General features: G+C 28.7%; 1 protein-coding gene across 18 annotated transcripts; it reads left to right on the plus strand.

Annotated features, from left to right (window-relative positions):
* The first annotated feature begins 75 nt into the window (after positions 1–75).
* On the plus strand, positions 76–17,467 carry LOC100750077 (WD repeat-containing protein 7). 18 transcript variants are annotated; one of them, XM_012386106.3, is made up of 26 exons: positions 76–212; positions 1,357–1,535; positions 1,627–1,859; positions 1,949–2,091; positions 4,004–4,194; positions 4,269–4,414; positions 4,612–4,632; positions 5,806–5,832; positions 7,164–7,254; positions 7,346–7,757; positions 7,900–8,120; positions 8,229–8,448; positions 8,622–8,736; positions 8,848–9,053; positions 9,154–9,291; positions 9,405–9,473; positions 10,128–10,229; positions 11,173–11,385; positions 11,459–11,723; positions 11,817–12,036; positions 12,108–12,333; positions 12,413–12,750; positions 12,833–13,156; positions 13,288–13,380; positions 13,458–13,655; positions 13,755–17,467. In XM_012386106.3, exons 2-26 carry the CDS (start codon positions 1,371–1,373, stop codon positions 13,938–13,940), a joined length of 4,563 nt encoding a protein of 1,520 aa, XP_012241529.1. In that variant the 5' UTR covers positions 76–212; positions 1,357–1,370; the 3' UTR covers positions 13,941–17,467. The 18 variants fall into 18 exon arrangements, with proteins under 18 accessions (XP_012241529.1, XP_033176845.1, XP_024223656.1 ...); XM_033320954.1 differs by having other exon boundaries at positions 12,425–12,750; XM_024367888.2 differs by having other exon boundaries at positions 7,167–7,254; positions 12,410–12,750.
* Positions 17,468–17,541: the final 74 nt, after the last annotated feature.

Here is a 17,541-nt window from a genome sequence, read left to right on the forward strand (position 1 = left end):
CTCTTGCTTGCTTCACTTTATATTGAATTAGAGAGAATTTCACTAGGGATAGGGATCTTTTGACGTGGAACAGCTGATTCTATGCGTTATTCGTCTATTTCCAACATCAAGATGGCCACGGTCGTGAGAGTACAGTAAGGGTTGTATGATTTTTGGCATATATCGCCAGTTACGACGTTTGGAGCCGTTGTCATTAATATTCAGTATTTTCGGTAAATATATCTATGTTTTTTTACATAGAATACATGTTGATTTATTAAAATAATTGCATATAAATGCGATAAAATTAGAACCTTACAAATTGTCAGTGACATCTCGTGAACGTGATATAGCAGACGCCTCTAATTGCTTTTAATAGGTTTTCTTCGAGGACTTAATGTATCGCGTTATAACGATGGCCTTTATGGTAGATGCTTGTCAAACCCTTTTTTGCTATGGACGAAGAATTCACTTGCTATCAATGAAAATATTTGTTATTAGTATTAATATAATACTGATTATTCTTTGAGTACTTTATAATAAGGTTTTGTCATTCATTTATTACGGGATTATTTGATTGCATTGTTATTTAACGACTTCCTTTGAATTGTTTCTATGAATTACTGTTATTTTATATCATCTATGTCAGAGGAGCATATGTTGTAGATTTAGCAATTTTCATCCTTATAGTTTTACAAAATAAAACATGTACTTATACATAGCCTATATGTATTTTGTTTTTATATTATCAAAACAAAAACTTCTTCTTTTACTAACTGAAAAAATTAATATGCTGTGCATTTATATCACAATGACTTATTTAAAAAATAAGTTGTGTTCCTTTATATCGTTTACAATAATTATATTAAATAAAGATATAACATATTTTGTTTTAACATACGAGTAAATGAATTTATTCCGAAATAGAACATGTAATGAAAATAATTGTTAAATATAAATTTGTGAAAATTTGTAATAGTTTTAAAGTTCAAAATTAAATAGTTGTATCTATGTTTGTAATATATTTTACATTTATAGCATTTAAATATTACTACAGATATGAAAATTTCTTATACCTTCAATCAAACTTGGGATACTTCCAAAGGATATTAAGATGATATATCATCATTATAGAATTATTTTCATTAAAATATGTTAATAATTTGTTACACATAATGTTATGTATAATTATAACAAAAAAGACAAGAGTTCATTTTAATTACGTTTACAAAATATAAATAAGTTGTTTAAAGTTTTCATTTAATTTTATATTAATTATACTCGTTATATTCCAACTTTATGTTCAATGTTACAATGACTATGTGTGCTAAAATAATAAGTTAATTTTTACTTAATCCAGTTTGTAATAAATTGTAGGTTGAATTTTTAAAATGACAGCGGGCACAAGCTTAGTAGTACCCATAGTTTTATGGGGACGCATAGCTCCAACTCATTGTGTTTCCTGTATCTATTTGTCTCGAGATCAAAAAACATTAGTAACAGGATGTTATGATGGCCAGATATGCTTGTGGCAAGTAGATCCTGAAACATTGAAGGTAAATGTATAATTACATTTTAATTCATTTAATTAATTTCAGAAATATTAATATTAGCATTAAATGATTATGTTATTAATTATATATTAAGATGAGTCCAAGATGTTTGCTTGTTGGTCATACTGCTCCAATAATGTGCCTGAGTCGAGCAAGTGTTATTATGGAACAAAATTATATTGTCAGTAGTAGTGAAAGTGGAGAAATGTGTACATGGGACTTAGTTGATGGAAAATGCAGGGAAGCTGTAAAGCTCACCAGTGTTCATACACAGATGTTGCCTTATGTCTCTGCTGGTGGAGAAGATGTTAGATTGTTTTGTTCGGGGTATATTATAATTATATTATACTTTAAAACAGTATATACATTTCTTTAACAAATTTCTAATTTAAAGAATATTCATTTTATAATTTTAGATATTATCCTGAGGTTTTAGTAATGGACCCTTTTAGTTTGGAAGTTTTATTCACCTTAAGCTCACGTGTTAATCCTGACTGGATCAGTGCTTTGCACGTTTTGCGGCCGGCCAAACGGAAAGGTCGGTTCTACGTGCATACAAGTTAGTTACACTCCATCACACCTATGCTTTATACCATAAATTGCAACCTTATCTTTCTCTGATTTCTCTACCAATCTGTATTGTGCAAAAATTTATTGCTCTAAAGAGATACTATTTCATTATAATATAAGTGAATTGTTTCGATTAAATATTAAGTACAATATTTATTTGTACAATATGCTTGGTATCTCCTGGCCTATTAATTTTTTATATACTATCTTTCTGCTCAACAGGTGTTTCCTTTAGATATCGAACAAAGTCGTCCATGAAAATATATATTCTTTGTGCACTATACTATTTAATTGGAATATATAATAAATTTTGTAATATTTTTTTAGCAAAGTAATTAACAAAGATAAAAATTTATATGCATAGATATTTTTATCTTCTTGTGATTTAGAATTTTCTGCTAATTTTTCAAGCAATTAATAAAAAAAGCTTTGGGTAGATTAAAAACTTGGCATTTAACTATTTATGTATCTTTTCTTTTGTAAAGAGTATTTTGTAATCATTCAAATTGATAGTACTATCTAATATATCTTATATTGTATTATTTAGCGGTGTTAATCTAAATATTATTATAAATTAATGAAAATTACATTGTTGCAGCATGTTAATGAAACAAATGCGGAGACATATCAGTGTTTTTACACTGGTAGTTAAGGCTCTATCATTTTTTTCATATTTTTTTCTCCTCTGATTTTTGACTCTCATTTTCTAGAATAATAAAATCAAATGAGCAGGCATTATACTTGAACAAACCTTTCTTTTATGCTACTCTCCTTCATTCGCATTTCCTTTCACAAAATCATTATGGCATACATTGCATTTATCTACATTAATCACTTTCATATCATTTATGGTATACTATATCTATCGTAAGTATATATTTAAACTGATAATTTTTAGAACAAGTTTAGTGTTTGAATGCAATGAATGCACTTGTATGAAAATTTTAGTGCTGGTATTTTATTATACAATAAAATACTATATGATTAAAATTTTATTGATTACTAGAATAAAGTTCTATTTTCATATTTTCTATAGGATTTTTAATAAAGATATGTAAGAAAACTATTTTATTATATAAAATATTATATCTACAATGTCTTTTAAGTACATCCCTAGAATTGACAATGAATGAAAAAGAATGTAAATAATGTAAAAAAGTGTAATTTTGCATGTACTGTAATTCATCAAGAATATTGTTTACAATACTAGCACATCAGATGTATCTGTTTTTAGTGCATATACATAAATCTTAAAGATTATATCCCTTAATATACGGTATCTTAGAAGCTTAAAACTTTTAGAGGGCCAGCAAAACAAATATAAGTCAATAGATTTGTTCTAAAAACTGGTATATGTACATATATGAGGTATGTCTTATATAAATCTCTTGTCAACGTTCAAACCATTATAGCGACTTTCTGGCTTTCCAAAAGTTAATAATAAGAGTCTATTAACTAATACAAAATGTCTAATAGTCTGATGTATTTTGTCTTTATGTAATTATGCTATATCTGGGAATGAATAATTATTGATTAGATTTTTAAGATGCTCTGTGGATTATTTGGCATGACTCAAAATCTCTTTATAGATAACTGTTTAATTTAATTTGAAACATTTTATTTTGCATGAAATTATAGCACTGTATTACAGGGGCTTGATCATTTATGGTTGAAATTATTAACTGTTTTAAATAGTTTGTGTTTCCTACTTTTAGCATATTTATTCATCAATACTACAACAAAGTTTCTTAATTTTGTATAAAATTAATATTTTTTCATATGTTTATGACATTTATAAAGTGTCATTTTATTGACTCTTACTAAAAATTCTTTTGCTTAAAACGCTATGACACCTTCTTAGATATAGTTAACGCGCAACAGGCGCTTCCATTCATTTAAAGATGATGTTGTGCTGGCCTTAACGACGACTGGTACAGTCAAGGTGTGGACTCTTCTTGGACATGAGAATCGTAACAGTGAGCCTCTTTATGAACATGAAAGCAAACAAATACGATGTTTAAATGCACTTGCAATGACTTGTTGCCCATATAATCAGAGAACTGTATTAATTGTATGCTCTAAACATTGGCAGGTATATCTTATTTATTATTATAGTTTCACAAATTACTTAAATTTTGATTTTTACTAATATATCATCCACATTAGATATATGATGCCGGTGATTTCTCCCTTCTATGTTCAATCACTGCACCTTGTGGCGAACGTTGGATGGCTGGAGACTTCTTATCTGCGGACAGAGTAATCCTGTGGAGTGATGAAGGTCGTGGTTATCTCTATAAACTACCAGCTAAGTACGTTTTTAAGTAGAATATCCCTTTTTCTTCTTATTTTATGTTTTTACTATATATTTAATATTTCATATTTTGGACTTGTTGCAAAGAAGTTATCAAATATGATAAGCATTAAATATTTCTAAAACAAAAGATTCATTATAAAACAAGTTTGAAATATAGATTTATTTAATAAAATATTTATTTGTTGCTTATAGGGTTCTGGTACATCTTGACAGGTAGTTCTTCTAAATTTAATATTGCCAATTATCTTTAATATAAGAATTAATATATCAAGTTTTAATAAGAAAAGATATTTATTGAAAAAAGATGCTTAATCTTATAGCATGACACTAGATACTAATTTGTACTTATATACTCTAACACAAATATAATAGCTAACAAATTCGAAAACGATAATACAACAATTACAATTTAAGAAACGTAAGAAAAATTGTATATAAGTAAAAGCTATATGTAGTAAAAGTAGAAATATTTTGGAAAAATATTTTGTTTTATTATATTATTTTATTTTATAATATATGAAATAATATATTTTAAAGAAACAAAATATATTATTGCAAGCATAGTTAAAATAAAATGTAATATAAATTGGTTGAAATGTAGTTATCTATCTTGATGCCAATGTCATTTGCAGTTAATAATTTTTTCTTCAATATACTTCATTTATTGCTAGATGCATAGACGGATCTTATAACCAAACATATTTTTTTCAATTAATTAGAATCTTTAATTTACAGTTTTTGGAACTAAATGCTATTTTATAGACGCACTTGCTGGCAATGCACATTTAATATTTGTTCCCCTTATATTGTTTTACTTCATTTACCATGAACATTCATATTCAATCACAAATAGGAAATATAAATTATGTATTTTCTATATTACGATGAAAATTAATGACAACATTTTAATGATTAAGTAAAATAATTCTTACAAATAAGTAGGAAATGTAAAAATGTAGTAATGTTGATCTTTGGAAAATATCTATTATTCCTTTTCCTTAATAATATTTTATCTTTAATAAGAATGTAATTAAATACAGATATACATTTATATCTCAAAAATTTCATGAATTGTCTATAGGGTTCCTTATATGTGAGAATGAAGAGATAGAATGAATATCTTCTTTTAAAGTTTACTTATATTTTACTATAGCCGAGTTTTCATTGAGTTTTCTCGAAAAGCAAAAAAAAGAACACCAAAAATAATTAAGATAAAAGTTATATTAAAAAGATAATTTTGCTGTAATTAAGTATATTGTAACTGTATGTATTTGTAATTTACATATGTTACAAACAATTCATGATATAACTTGTTTTTACGGTGATGTGTCTTTTTCATATAACACACATCTACTTCATTCTACGGTGGATCTGGTGTTCTTCTAGCAAGTTGAAGGGCAAGGCTCTTAGCAGGTAATCCTGCGTTATCTCTGTTACACACTTTCTTCTTGTATTCTTCATTGCAAGTTTTGTCTCTTTATTTATGTTCTTCATATTTGTTTTGCTACGTATAGTATTCTTCTACAAGTTCACTTTTCTTCTTTCCTACTTCTTATTCCCATTACAAATGACGAATGAAGTATAATATTTATAAATTTCTTACATGCATAAATACAAAACGATTTGAAGTGCTTTTTAAAACCATAAAAATATAATCAATGACTATATTAGTGATAATATTCATCTTCTATTTTATTATTAGTAGTTTACAGATATTTTTTAATCATGGAGTCAAATTAAAGCTGATTAAAAGTTAATCAATTAATTAATAAACAAATTATATGAATTTTCTTACATTTTGTTTGTTTTGACCTTATGTTCGGATTAACGTTCTTTGTAATATGACTATATGATCGTAAAATACTATAAAGAATAAATATGTAATTTCAAATTATACAAATGTTATAATTGAAATATAATTTGTTATATTATGCCATAATTGCCAGGACAAATATTTCATAACTAATTATTCTTTTGTCAAAATCTATATAGATTATATGATAGAAATTTACATTAAACCAAAATATTATACAGCTGTATTATATCTCTCTGCATTTCATCTTACGTTTTCATCTTTATCTGTCCTAAGTTGCTTTACATGTATCAATATCTCATATCACAAGTTAGGTAAATAATGGAAACAACTATTTCAATAAAATATAATAGTGCTGTGCCAGCTTATGTAGTTTTAGTAAGCCAAGCTATATTACTTAGTTATATTTATATAAATAAATTTATACATATATTTAAACAATCTTTATTTCTGCATTTACCATATAACAAATTATTATGTAACTAATACAAGTAACATACTAATTTAAATAATTTATAAAAGACATTATTAATTATTGGTATGCATAATAAATCAAGTAATATAAATTAAGTTATTAAAATAAATAAGTAAAGAACAATTTATAACAATAAATATATATATATATAAATATAAATAAATATATATATAAATATATATTATATATAAATATATTATATATATATATACATATTATGTATATATATATTATATATATAAATATATAACAATTTTAAACAATAAATAACATTTACTATTTATCGATTGCAAAGCATTCTTAATTTTACAGTTTGCAATTTATTATAGTATATCAAAATCTATTATAAATAATAGTATATCAAAATCTATTATAAATAATAGTATATCAAAATCTATTATGAATTAATATTCGAAATAATATTATTCCAAGAAAGCAATTTTTTTTATTGTATAGTAGCGTTGCAGACAACAAAAATTTTCATACCGCTGGTGTTGAATATGATCAACCTTATCTCTACTGCACTTTGACGCAACCTGGAGTCAAGGTCAGTTTAAAATTGGTGTTTAACAACTTTAATTTCCTACAAATTATACACTTCAACGTAATTAATTATTATGTTTCTTTTTCCATTTTAGCCTCTATCATGCCCACCAGCAATGCGACTAGTTACAGTTCAAAAACAAAGTAAAACGTTAAAGTATTTATTACGTGGTGATAGTGGAGGAGTTGTTCTCTGGACAGTTCCAGAAGTAACGACTCAACAATTAGCTCAAATTTGTCAAAATGACCGTTCAACTCCACTTTCACTACCACCAGCGGTAAAAACGAGTATTACAACTGCTTGGGAGGAAATGAAACCATCACCAGTTGGAATATTAGATCAATTAGACAGTGGAGATGGACATGGCATAAAATTAACAGCTAGTATATATTTACCACAACAAAGTCGTTTAGTTGTCGGTCGTGAAGACGGCAGTATTATCATTGTTCCTGCAACACAAACAGTCATGCTTCAATTACTTCATGGCAATCATCAACAATATGATGGTACAATAAATTTATTAATTCAAAAATAGCAATACTTTTCTTTTCATACAATTGGGCAATTTGAATAATTATAATCGTGATGTTCATATAAATTTCTTTCAATCATACTTCTTTCTCTTTATTCTATTATGATGGTTTATAGATTGGCCTCCTCACCAAGTATTGTTGGGTCACTCCGGCCGAGTGAACTGCCTTTTGTATCCACATGGAGCAGCACCACGTTATGATCGGACACATCTCGTTTCTGGATCTGTTGATTTTGCTGTATGTTTATGGGACCTTTATGCTGGTACACTCATTCATAGATTCTGCGTCCATGCAGGTGAAATTACACAATTAATGGTACCACCTGATAACTGTAGTGTACGTTCAATTTTTTTTATAAGTACATTATTAACTAGCAATATTTTATTATATATCTGTCTTTTGTCTCACAAATTATACATAATTATAATTTTATTATCTTTTTAGCCTAGAATACAGAAGTGTGTTTGCAGTGTTGCATCAGATCATAGTGTTACTCTGTTATCATTAGCAGAAAGAAAATGTGTTGTTCTTGCTTCTCGGCACTTATTCCCAGTTGTTACGATAAAATGGAGACCATTGGATGACTTTATGATAGTTGGATGTTCAGACGGAGCTGTGTATGTATGGCAAATGGAAACCGGCCATCTAGATCGTGTATTGCATGGTACGTATAAATTTTCAATTTTAATATCCCAATGATATCTTTATATTTTTAAATGTAATAATAAATTATAAATATCATATTTTCGCTATTATGATTTTTGTCAACTAATATATTATTTAGCATCTAATACATCAAAATTTGTTCTTGTAAAATTTTAATAAAAATCTGTACAGGTATTATTGCAGAAGAAGTGCTCTATGCTTGCGATGAAAATACAATCACTGCGTCTGGTGGATCTGCTACTGGTGGTGAATTAGGTTTAGCTAATCCTGCTGTACATTTTTTTAGGTAAATGAAACCTTGCAAAATGAATGATAGGGATACTGAGTAAATTTTAGAACCAAGTCTCTAAAAGATTTTCTTTCTTTTCGTTATGTTTTTCATGTTTTGTTTCTTTAGAGGCTTGAGACATAGAAATCTGTCTGCTATAAGACACGCAACCCAAAGAGGATTGCATCAATTGCAACAACTTCATGGTGGACAAGGAGTTGATCATGGAAATCAAATAAAGACAAAAGGCACACCTTTAATGATTCAAGGTTTTAGAAGTAATCCTAAAGATCCAGAAAGCCATATTTTATTTTTTGACATAGAAGCATTGATAGGTAATATCTTTTTTAATTTTTAAAAAAATATATATAAAATGTTAATACTTTACATAAAGACACTTAAAAATTAGGTTTATTTGTTCTCATTTTTACATAGTACAATTACTTAATGATGAATATGGAGCAATGTCACCTGGTTCTTTGGAAGCACAGGGTCTTATTTCAGCCTCTGAGTATCAAAAAGTTGCAGCACTTACACAGTCTGCTAGTCCAGATGCTCATAAAAAAATTGCAGGTAAACATGTCTGAGATATTTTTATTTGTTCATACATATAGATACTAACTTCGAGCATTTAATCGATATCTATATTAATAAAAAAAAACTTGAACAAACATGCCACTTTGTAGACTTTTTCGGTCGCGTCAAGGATAAGGCAGGCGACGTTGAACGAATTTTAAAGGAGAAGGATCGCCACGGTATTGTGTTGTTATAGTTTCATTTTGTAAATCGTAGTTTGTACGCAATTTTTTTATATACTTGTATACAGCAAAAATTTAACAAGATCTTTATATAAAAATATTGGCCTTATTTCACATATTACATTTAATGCAAATAATACAATATATAGTCTTCATGCATACTAAAATATTAATCACATGTTTTGCGATGCAGACAGATACATATATTCTTGGATGTAATATAACATTCAAGCCAAAATTCTACTATTAAAACACATTTGTTTTAAGTACAATATGTTATTTTGTTTGCATTTTCAATATTTACATTGAAACTCTTAATCAATTGACATTTTTTATATTGATTCATTAAGGAACACAAAATTAAACAAGATGTACAACCTTAATTTAAAGAAATAAAGAAAATTTAAAGTAGGTATTTTATCATGAATTAGCTGTTTGTATTTTTAATTTGCTTAATGCTTGGTAGTATTTCTTTTCTATTAGGCATATTGATTTACACAAATATATTTCCTTTTCGAATATTTATTTCATATGCATAATACTTACAGGAAATTTCATAGTATGTTCAACATTTCAACTGTTGTAGTTAGAAGAATTCATGTTGAAAAAGTATACTCACTTATAGCATCTAAAGCCAATTTCTTTCTGTAGGTATATTGGCTAAAATGAAGGAGGGCGCAGAGAACGTACATACTAAGATTCAGGCCAAGGTGGAAAGCGTTGGCCTCAAGCCGTCGACTCTCGACGGCAAAGGTTAGCCATGATTTAAGGAAGATGGCAAAATTATTGTACTTTCTACTGTTGAATTACGTGGCATGGATTTTTGTTGTTAGTTTAGATTTGTCATCTGCTTTCCATTTTCTTTTTTTTTTTCCATATAAAATATATTAATTTATAGTGTTTTTTTAATATCCAAAATACAAATGATTGAAAGTTTTACTGATTTCCCTGGTTTGTTATATTTGTATACTGATAAAAATTCAAACATTTGTGGATTTTATCATAAATATGTTTAATTATTTGTAGTATCATTTAGTAAATACATAATGTTATATTTTTATAAAAATGAGTTCAAAATTAAACACTTTTTAAAAGTAAAAAACACACAGTTAGGTATTATATTTTGTAAAATATATTTTATACTTCTAACGTTCCTGTTTTCACTGTATTATTTGCTTCTTTTTCTTCCTTAATTAATATACTTAAAATTCGCTATAGTATTTATTTACATAAGGCAAATCAGAGTTCATAGTATGACTGTAAAGAATTTAAAATCAGATGAGTAGTTTCTAAATGAAATTTTGTGTACTTGTAAGAAAAATTGCCTAAAAAATTATTTGCTTACTTTTTTCTTAAATTATAAACGTGATTTTGTTTATTTCATCATTTTCATTAGTATTTTATCATGTTCTGATGATAGCACGCTGCATTTTATATGTTAATGTTTTTATTCATAAACTTTTTGTCGTTGTATATTATTATAAAATTTCTCATACATCTCATTGATCAAGACGTTTAAAACAAACATTTAATATCTCTTCATTTAAATATTTTTACATCTAAAATGTTGATGTGGGAATGTACAAACAATCTTTAAGTTATAGATTTATGTTATATTTTACTTCTTTAGTGTTTCTTTGTACATTTAGGATTAATAAATTTCCGATTATATTTACAAAATTTTATTGTTTTACAGGTGATAATTGGAATAATAATGAAATAGCGAAAAACAATTTAAAACGAAATGGAGCGTTTAGTGAACCAAATGCCACTATGGAAGTTGCTCAGCTTATATTAAGTTTATTACATGCTTGGGGTATTGATCCAGATTTAGATCGCGTTTGCGAAGGAAAGTTAGGTTTATTAAGACCTATGGTTCCTGTTTCATTTGGAGTATTGTCAAAAGGAGGTACGAGCGAATATGATTTAGTTTATTAAGTGCATGTGACTTCTCATGATTCAATTAATATTATTTTTTGAAGGTTACATGTCATTATTATTACCAACTTGGCAAATGCAATTGGAACCAATTGGCGAACCTACAACTCAATTAGAACAACGTTTACCAGCAGAATTAGTTAGACAAGAAAGACTTACCAGAGCATTCACAGCAAGGGCACATTGGGAGTTATCTACCACATTAACCAGCAATCATTTATTAGCAGTAGTAGCTTTAGCAAATACTTTAATGTCAATGAACAATGCCACTTTTGTACCTGAACAAGAACGAAATCGTAAAATGCATAGGTGAATAATTAATATTATTTGTTTTTCTATCCTTTTAAATATCTAATTAAAATTAAATGCAAATTTTATCTACACTTTATTTAATATACTTAGGCCTGGTAATAGATCTACAGTTAATTGGAATAAGGCAGAAGAAGAAAATGAAGAAATTTATACAGCGCAACAAGCACAGATTAAGCAAGGTTGGTCTCTCTTAGCAACATTACACTGTGTACTATTGCCCGATAAAATAGTTTCACAAGGTGGTGTTAAGACTTTTAAACGGCCTCAAGTTGAAATGATGGCTCGTAGATGGCAACATCAATGTCTTGAGGTTTGTTAGCACTGATGTATATAAAAAATTGTATAGAACTTATAACGTTATACAAAATAATAATATTTTAGATTCGCGAAGCTGCTCAAGCTTTATTACTTGCTGAATTAGGAAGAATGGGTCCAAAAGGAAGGAAAACACTTGTAGATAGCTGGTCACAATATCTACCAATGTATAGCACTCAAGAACCTATTGCACCACAATCGCAAAATCAAAGTCCACCAGCTCCAGGTAGTCCAATTCCACCATCTGAATCACATACGGAGGAGGAAGATGAAGAAGAGGAACTGGCAGAAGGTAAGAATAAATTATAAAATTTCGCTTATATAATTTTAGTATTGGAAGAAGTATTTAATTTCTTTACATACATTAGCAGAAATAAATGTAGCTAGGAAACCATCGAGTGTGGCGGAATTAAAACGAAAGCAAACGACAGCAGTTGTATTACTAGGAGTAATAGGTGCAGAATTTGGGCAAGACGTTACTACCACAAATCAGAAAAGAGATAACGAACAAAGACGAAAGAGTTCAATTGTAGAAGGTTTTGGAATAGGAAATAATAATCTTGCCAGGCATACTAGTATGGCACTCACGCACTTGTTACACGCACCTCACTCTCCGAAATTACCTTTACATACAGCATTGCGAAGAGCCGCAATTGATCTCATTGGTAGAGGTTTCACTGTTTGGGAACCATATCTTGACGTATCGAAAGTAAGAATCGTATTAACAAATTAATCTTATAACTAATATAATTTATAAGCGTAAGTAAGATTTGTCAATGTATCCAATACAGGTATTATTGGGATTACTAGAAATGTGTTGTGATGCTGATAAATTGGTACCAAATATGACATATGGCCTTCCGCTTACACCTCAAGCTGATACCTGTCGTACAGCAAGGCATGCTTTAACTTTAATAGCTACTGCTCGACCTGCAGCATTTATTACTACGATGGCACGAGAAGTAGCTAGATACAATACACTACAACAAAATGCGCAAACGTTAAATGTAAATATGGGTGCAAGTGTTTTGGTTAGGGCAAAACCAGAAATACTTAGGATTGTTGAACAATTAATTGATAAAATGCAGAGCGAAATGAGCGATCTCTTAGTTGAGGTGAGAATAACTCAAATTATTATAAAATTGAAACATAATTGTATATTTAATATAATATAATTTAATATTTGTTATATAATTTATAATTTAATATAATAATTGTGTAATTTAATATAATTTAATATTTGTAGGTCATGGATATTATCTTACATTGTTTGGATCCAGGTCATCTTAAGACTAAACCATTGAATGATGTGTTTCCAGCAGTATGTAGATTTAATCAAGTAAGTTGAGTTATGTTAATATTGTTCATATAATTTTTTAAATACTTAGCTGATAATAAAATATCTATTTATTTCAGGTAAGTCATTGTCCGGCAACACGCAGAATAGCAGTAGGTAGTCGCAATGGTCAGCTCGCTTTATATGAATTACGAGGCAATGTTAAATGTCAAACAGTACCTGCGCATGTTGCATCTGTAACTGCATTAGCGTTTTCACCTGAAGGCAAGTTTCTGGTTAGTTATTCTTGTACGGAGAATAAATTATGCTTTTGGCAGGTAAGATGTTCTCTATTTATTTATATATATATTGCTGTAACTCACATTAATCAATTAGTCAATTTTATTGTTAATTTAAGTAATTTTCAATGTTCTCAGCAAACAAGTAGTGGTATGTTCGGCCTAGGGAACTCTCAAACACGTTGTGTGAAATCATATAGCACTGCACCCATTAACGATGTAGCACGATTAAACCCTATGCGACTAGCTCGATTGATATGGATAAATAATCGAACAGTTACACTAATGCTTGCTGATGGATCAGAAACACGATTCAATGTTTAAACTGTGAAGATGCTCCCTTCTATCCCAATAATGAATAAATGAAGATAAGTACAGTATAAAATGGGATCAGCCTATAGGAGAAATATGGAATAACTGTTTTAGGCAAAAGAAATACCCGAAAATGATGTCGTGAATATTGGTGCGCTTATTGGTACTTAATAGTACTAGTGCTAAAATAATTGGATATCATATGGAGTATACACAAATGAAGTTTATCATTGCACGATGCAGGATATGGTTTAGCGATTATCGTCAAGTATGGTATGAAAAATTGTTTTTTCTTTTCAATTTCTTACACTTATCTATCTTTTTATTTCATATATATAATTTAAATATTTCATTTCTTGGTCGCGCACGAATATGCTACATTTTGGTGTTTTCATAGCACACAAGAGAGTTTGATGCCATCAGGTTTCAACAAAAAGTATTTCTTTTATCTAGTAATTTAACTGCATTATCATTTCGTTGCCAATAATGTAGTTACGATACTAAAGTATTTCACTGAAATTTCGTGAATTTAGATCAAAGTAAAATAATACGATGAAACGCTTTCATACTGTCACACGTATATCATAGATGTTGTTAGTTATTTCTACATGAGGATTTGTGTGGACGTGTGCTGTACTATACATTACGCAATGTTACATTATTGCGTATACTATTCAAAGCCATGATTACATATTCCTGAAATCCTGATATAATAGATAAAAAGATGGTTACCATATGAAAAACTGGAACCTCGCGTTGAAAGTACATACCTGTGTATATATACATATAAAGAAGAAAAAGAAAAGAATTCTCGCTGAAGATTTGTATATACATAACGCAATGGCGAATCGTATAAGTCAATATAATAACTTGTATGAACATCATATATTTAATTTGTTTATGTATAATTAAACGCTTCAAATGAATTCCTGTTTTACAAATTTTACATGTGTTATTTGTCCGCGTAATTTGTACCGCTTAACGAAAGATAAATATTTCCGCATCTTAAAATGATATACGTCGAGATCTGATTCCTAAAGAGACTAATAATTGATCACGCATGTTTCGGTACTTAGGACTAAGGCTAGAATAGAGAACCACACGGGCATCTTATACGCTACGTGTTGCATATTGCGTTTCCCCGCCGAAGCAGGATCTTGAATGGATGAGCGTTTTACGGGCATCTTACACGCTACGGGTTAGACACTGTATTCAGGAAGAATTAATTCAATACAAAAATGAATTTTGTACAGCCTTGATGCCTTACTGCTCTATGCGTAATATTAAAAAACACGAAAAAGCTCAATAGTCGTTAGTGAATATATATCGAACATTTTTCAATCACGTTTTTACTTTCTACTGCTGTGTAGTTAAACCGATACTAAACATTGTATCATTGTATCGCATTGCCAGCGTGTTATATTTTCATACTTTGGTGGAGAAAACGGGACATGCAAGACGAACCGTATAAAACACCCGTGTAGTTCAAGCCTAGAAATCAGTCTAGACACACATACACACGCGCGCGCGCGCGTGAGAGAGGGAGGCAGTAATTTTTAAAGCAGTTATTCAGAATTCAAGATATATTTTACAGTTACCTTACGATTTTTATAAATATTCTACGCAAAAATTATTAGTAATATTTATTTCGTTTAAAATGAAGCGATTGAAAGATTAAAGCTAATCTATATGTAGGTATTATCCATATGTAAAGTGTGTTGCTTCTTTTTTTATTTTTCCTCGTGAAATAAAATTTTCTCCATTCTTGAGAAACTGGATAAATAGTGAATATAGACGATAATAAGTTCGTTTAGTATAATTTATTGTGATTATCGCCTTTTATGAATTTTGCACAATATTCTGTGTAAATAGACAATGATCGTGTATACATATGTGTATATGGTTTAAAAATTGATAACATTATTCAAGTTATTACAGATATTGTGACAAGTCCAGCGAGGTATACAGTTGTATGTATGTACAATCCTTATGTTACGATTTAGTTACCTATCATAAATCGCACAAAATCATGAATAAATTTTCTAAGAGATTGTGCTAATCAAGCGAAATATAATGCATATCTGTTAAAATTTTTGTTATCGGTGATATATTGCGTTTATTAAGTTGATTCGTTACTATTTTAAAAGTGTGCAAAGTTTTATTATTTTTTTAACGATATTTTAAGCTTTCTATCATTGGATGTTGATAATATGAAGAATATGAAGAAAGATATTATAGAATACTTTTAATAGTTTTGATCTTTTCTTTTATTTGAAATATCACCAGAAAAGTGAATAGGAAGATGAAACTAACATATTTATCGATAACAAAACTTAAAAGCTATTAGATTCGTAATTATTGCGAAGGCTAAGAGACATTTGTACCGCAAGCATTTGTCACGCAGGCGTGTCTAGAATCGGTACCAAAACAAAATACTCGTAAGCAGAAGCCGAAGGGAAGTGTTGGTTTGAGAAACATGTACGAAAATGACGAGGTTCATTTCTCAATCATAATATCCTATCGCGATAAATTAAACAATTTCAATGCGTTACACATACGCATACATGTATCTTGTATATATATAAAATCAAACTATGCCTAATTGTAACTATGTAATTATTTATGTGTACATTATATTTTATCGTGCGCTGCGTATGACCGGATGAAATTGGATCAATAATGAAAATGATCGATAACTATTATTCTTATCGATCATTCTCTTGTAGTCAATAATAATTGTCAGTGATGGATATTCGATATTTTCAGATTTTAACATAAATAGATTTCTATATAGAAACTTTCGATAAATTCTTACAATTTTTATAAAACAACTTTTCCAAATTCCATTATTCCTACGAAATATTAAACGTGATGTACTAATCTTGTGGAAAAGTTGAATTGTTCATGTAGTATTTGTATGAAGTGTGTGAAACAACATTTAAACATATAAGTCTCTAAAAGTCTCATATTTTTATCTTCAAATATTTGGATTTCTTATTATTTCAATACATTCTATCGTTTATTTTAAATGCTATATGTGACTTTCGATTCCATCACTAAGAGCTGTTTTACACGGAGATATGATTCTATTTATGTAAGCACATGTAATATTTCCTATCTATCACGAATTGTGATGCATGTATTTCCGTGTGAAAGAACTCTAACGGTAATGTTTAAAATTGTAAAAGGAATGTGACGCACGTGTTGTTAATCGTTATGCAATAATTAAATGTATTTAAATGTATCCAATGTGAAACGCGTTGCGTTAAAGATCCGATAATATATATATATATACACCATGAAGACGAAGATCTTGATGAATCTTATGCTGTCGCGTTAATTACTAAAAAAAAAAAAAAAAAAAAAAATCATTTATATTTGAGGAAGTACCAAAATAACCATTTCTTAAGTTGCAGATGATACAACAGACGTCCCTAATTGGGATTAGAAGACTATAATTGAAAGCTTTAATAGTAGCAATTTTTACAGAAGAGGTGATACGTGATATTTAAATAAACGTTCAATGTTGTATTTGTAAATAGTACTATCTGCTCACAAACTAAATGAGATATTAGTATATATATAATTCTATAAAATCAATTTCCCGTAAAAT

The sequence above is a fragment of the Bombus impatiens genome, unplaced genomic scaffold (genome assembly GCF_000188095.3).
Source record: "Bombus impatiens unplaced genomic scaffold, BIMP_2.2 scf_0377, whole genome shotgun sequence".
NCBI classification, from domain to species: domain Eukaryota; kingdom Metazoa; phylum Arthropoda; class Insecta; order Hymenoptera; family Apidae; genus Bombus; species Bombus impatiens.

Coding starts and splice junctions, on each gene's coding strand:
- LOC100750077 (XM_012386105.3), top strand. CDS start 1,371: ATGACAGCGGGCACAAGCTTAGTAGTACCCATAGTTTTATGGGGACGC. Junction 9,474..10,127: donor AAAGGAGAAGGATCGCCACG/GTATTGTGTTGT, acceptor TTCTTTCTGTAG/GTATATTGGCTAAAATGAAG. Junction 13,381..13,457: donor CAGTATGTAGATTTAATCAA/GTAAGTTGAGTT, acceptor TATTTATTTCAG/GTAAGTCATTGTCCGGCAAC.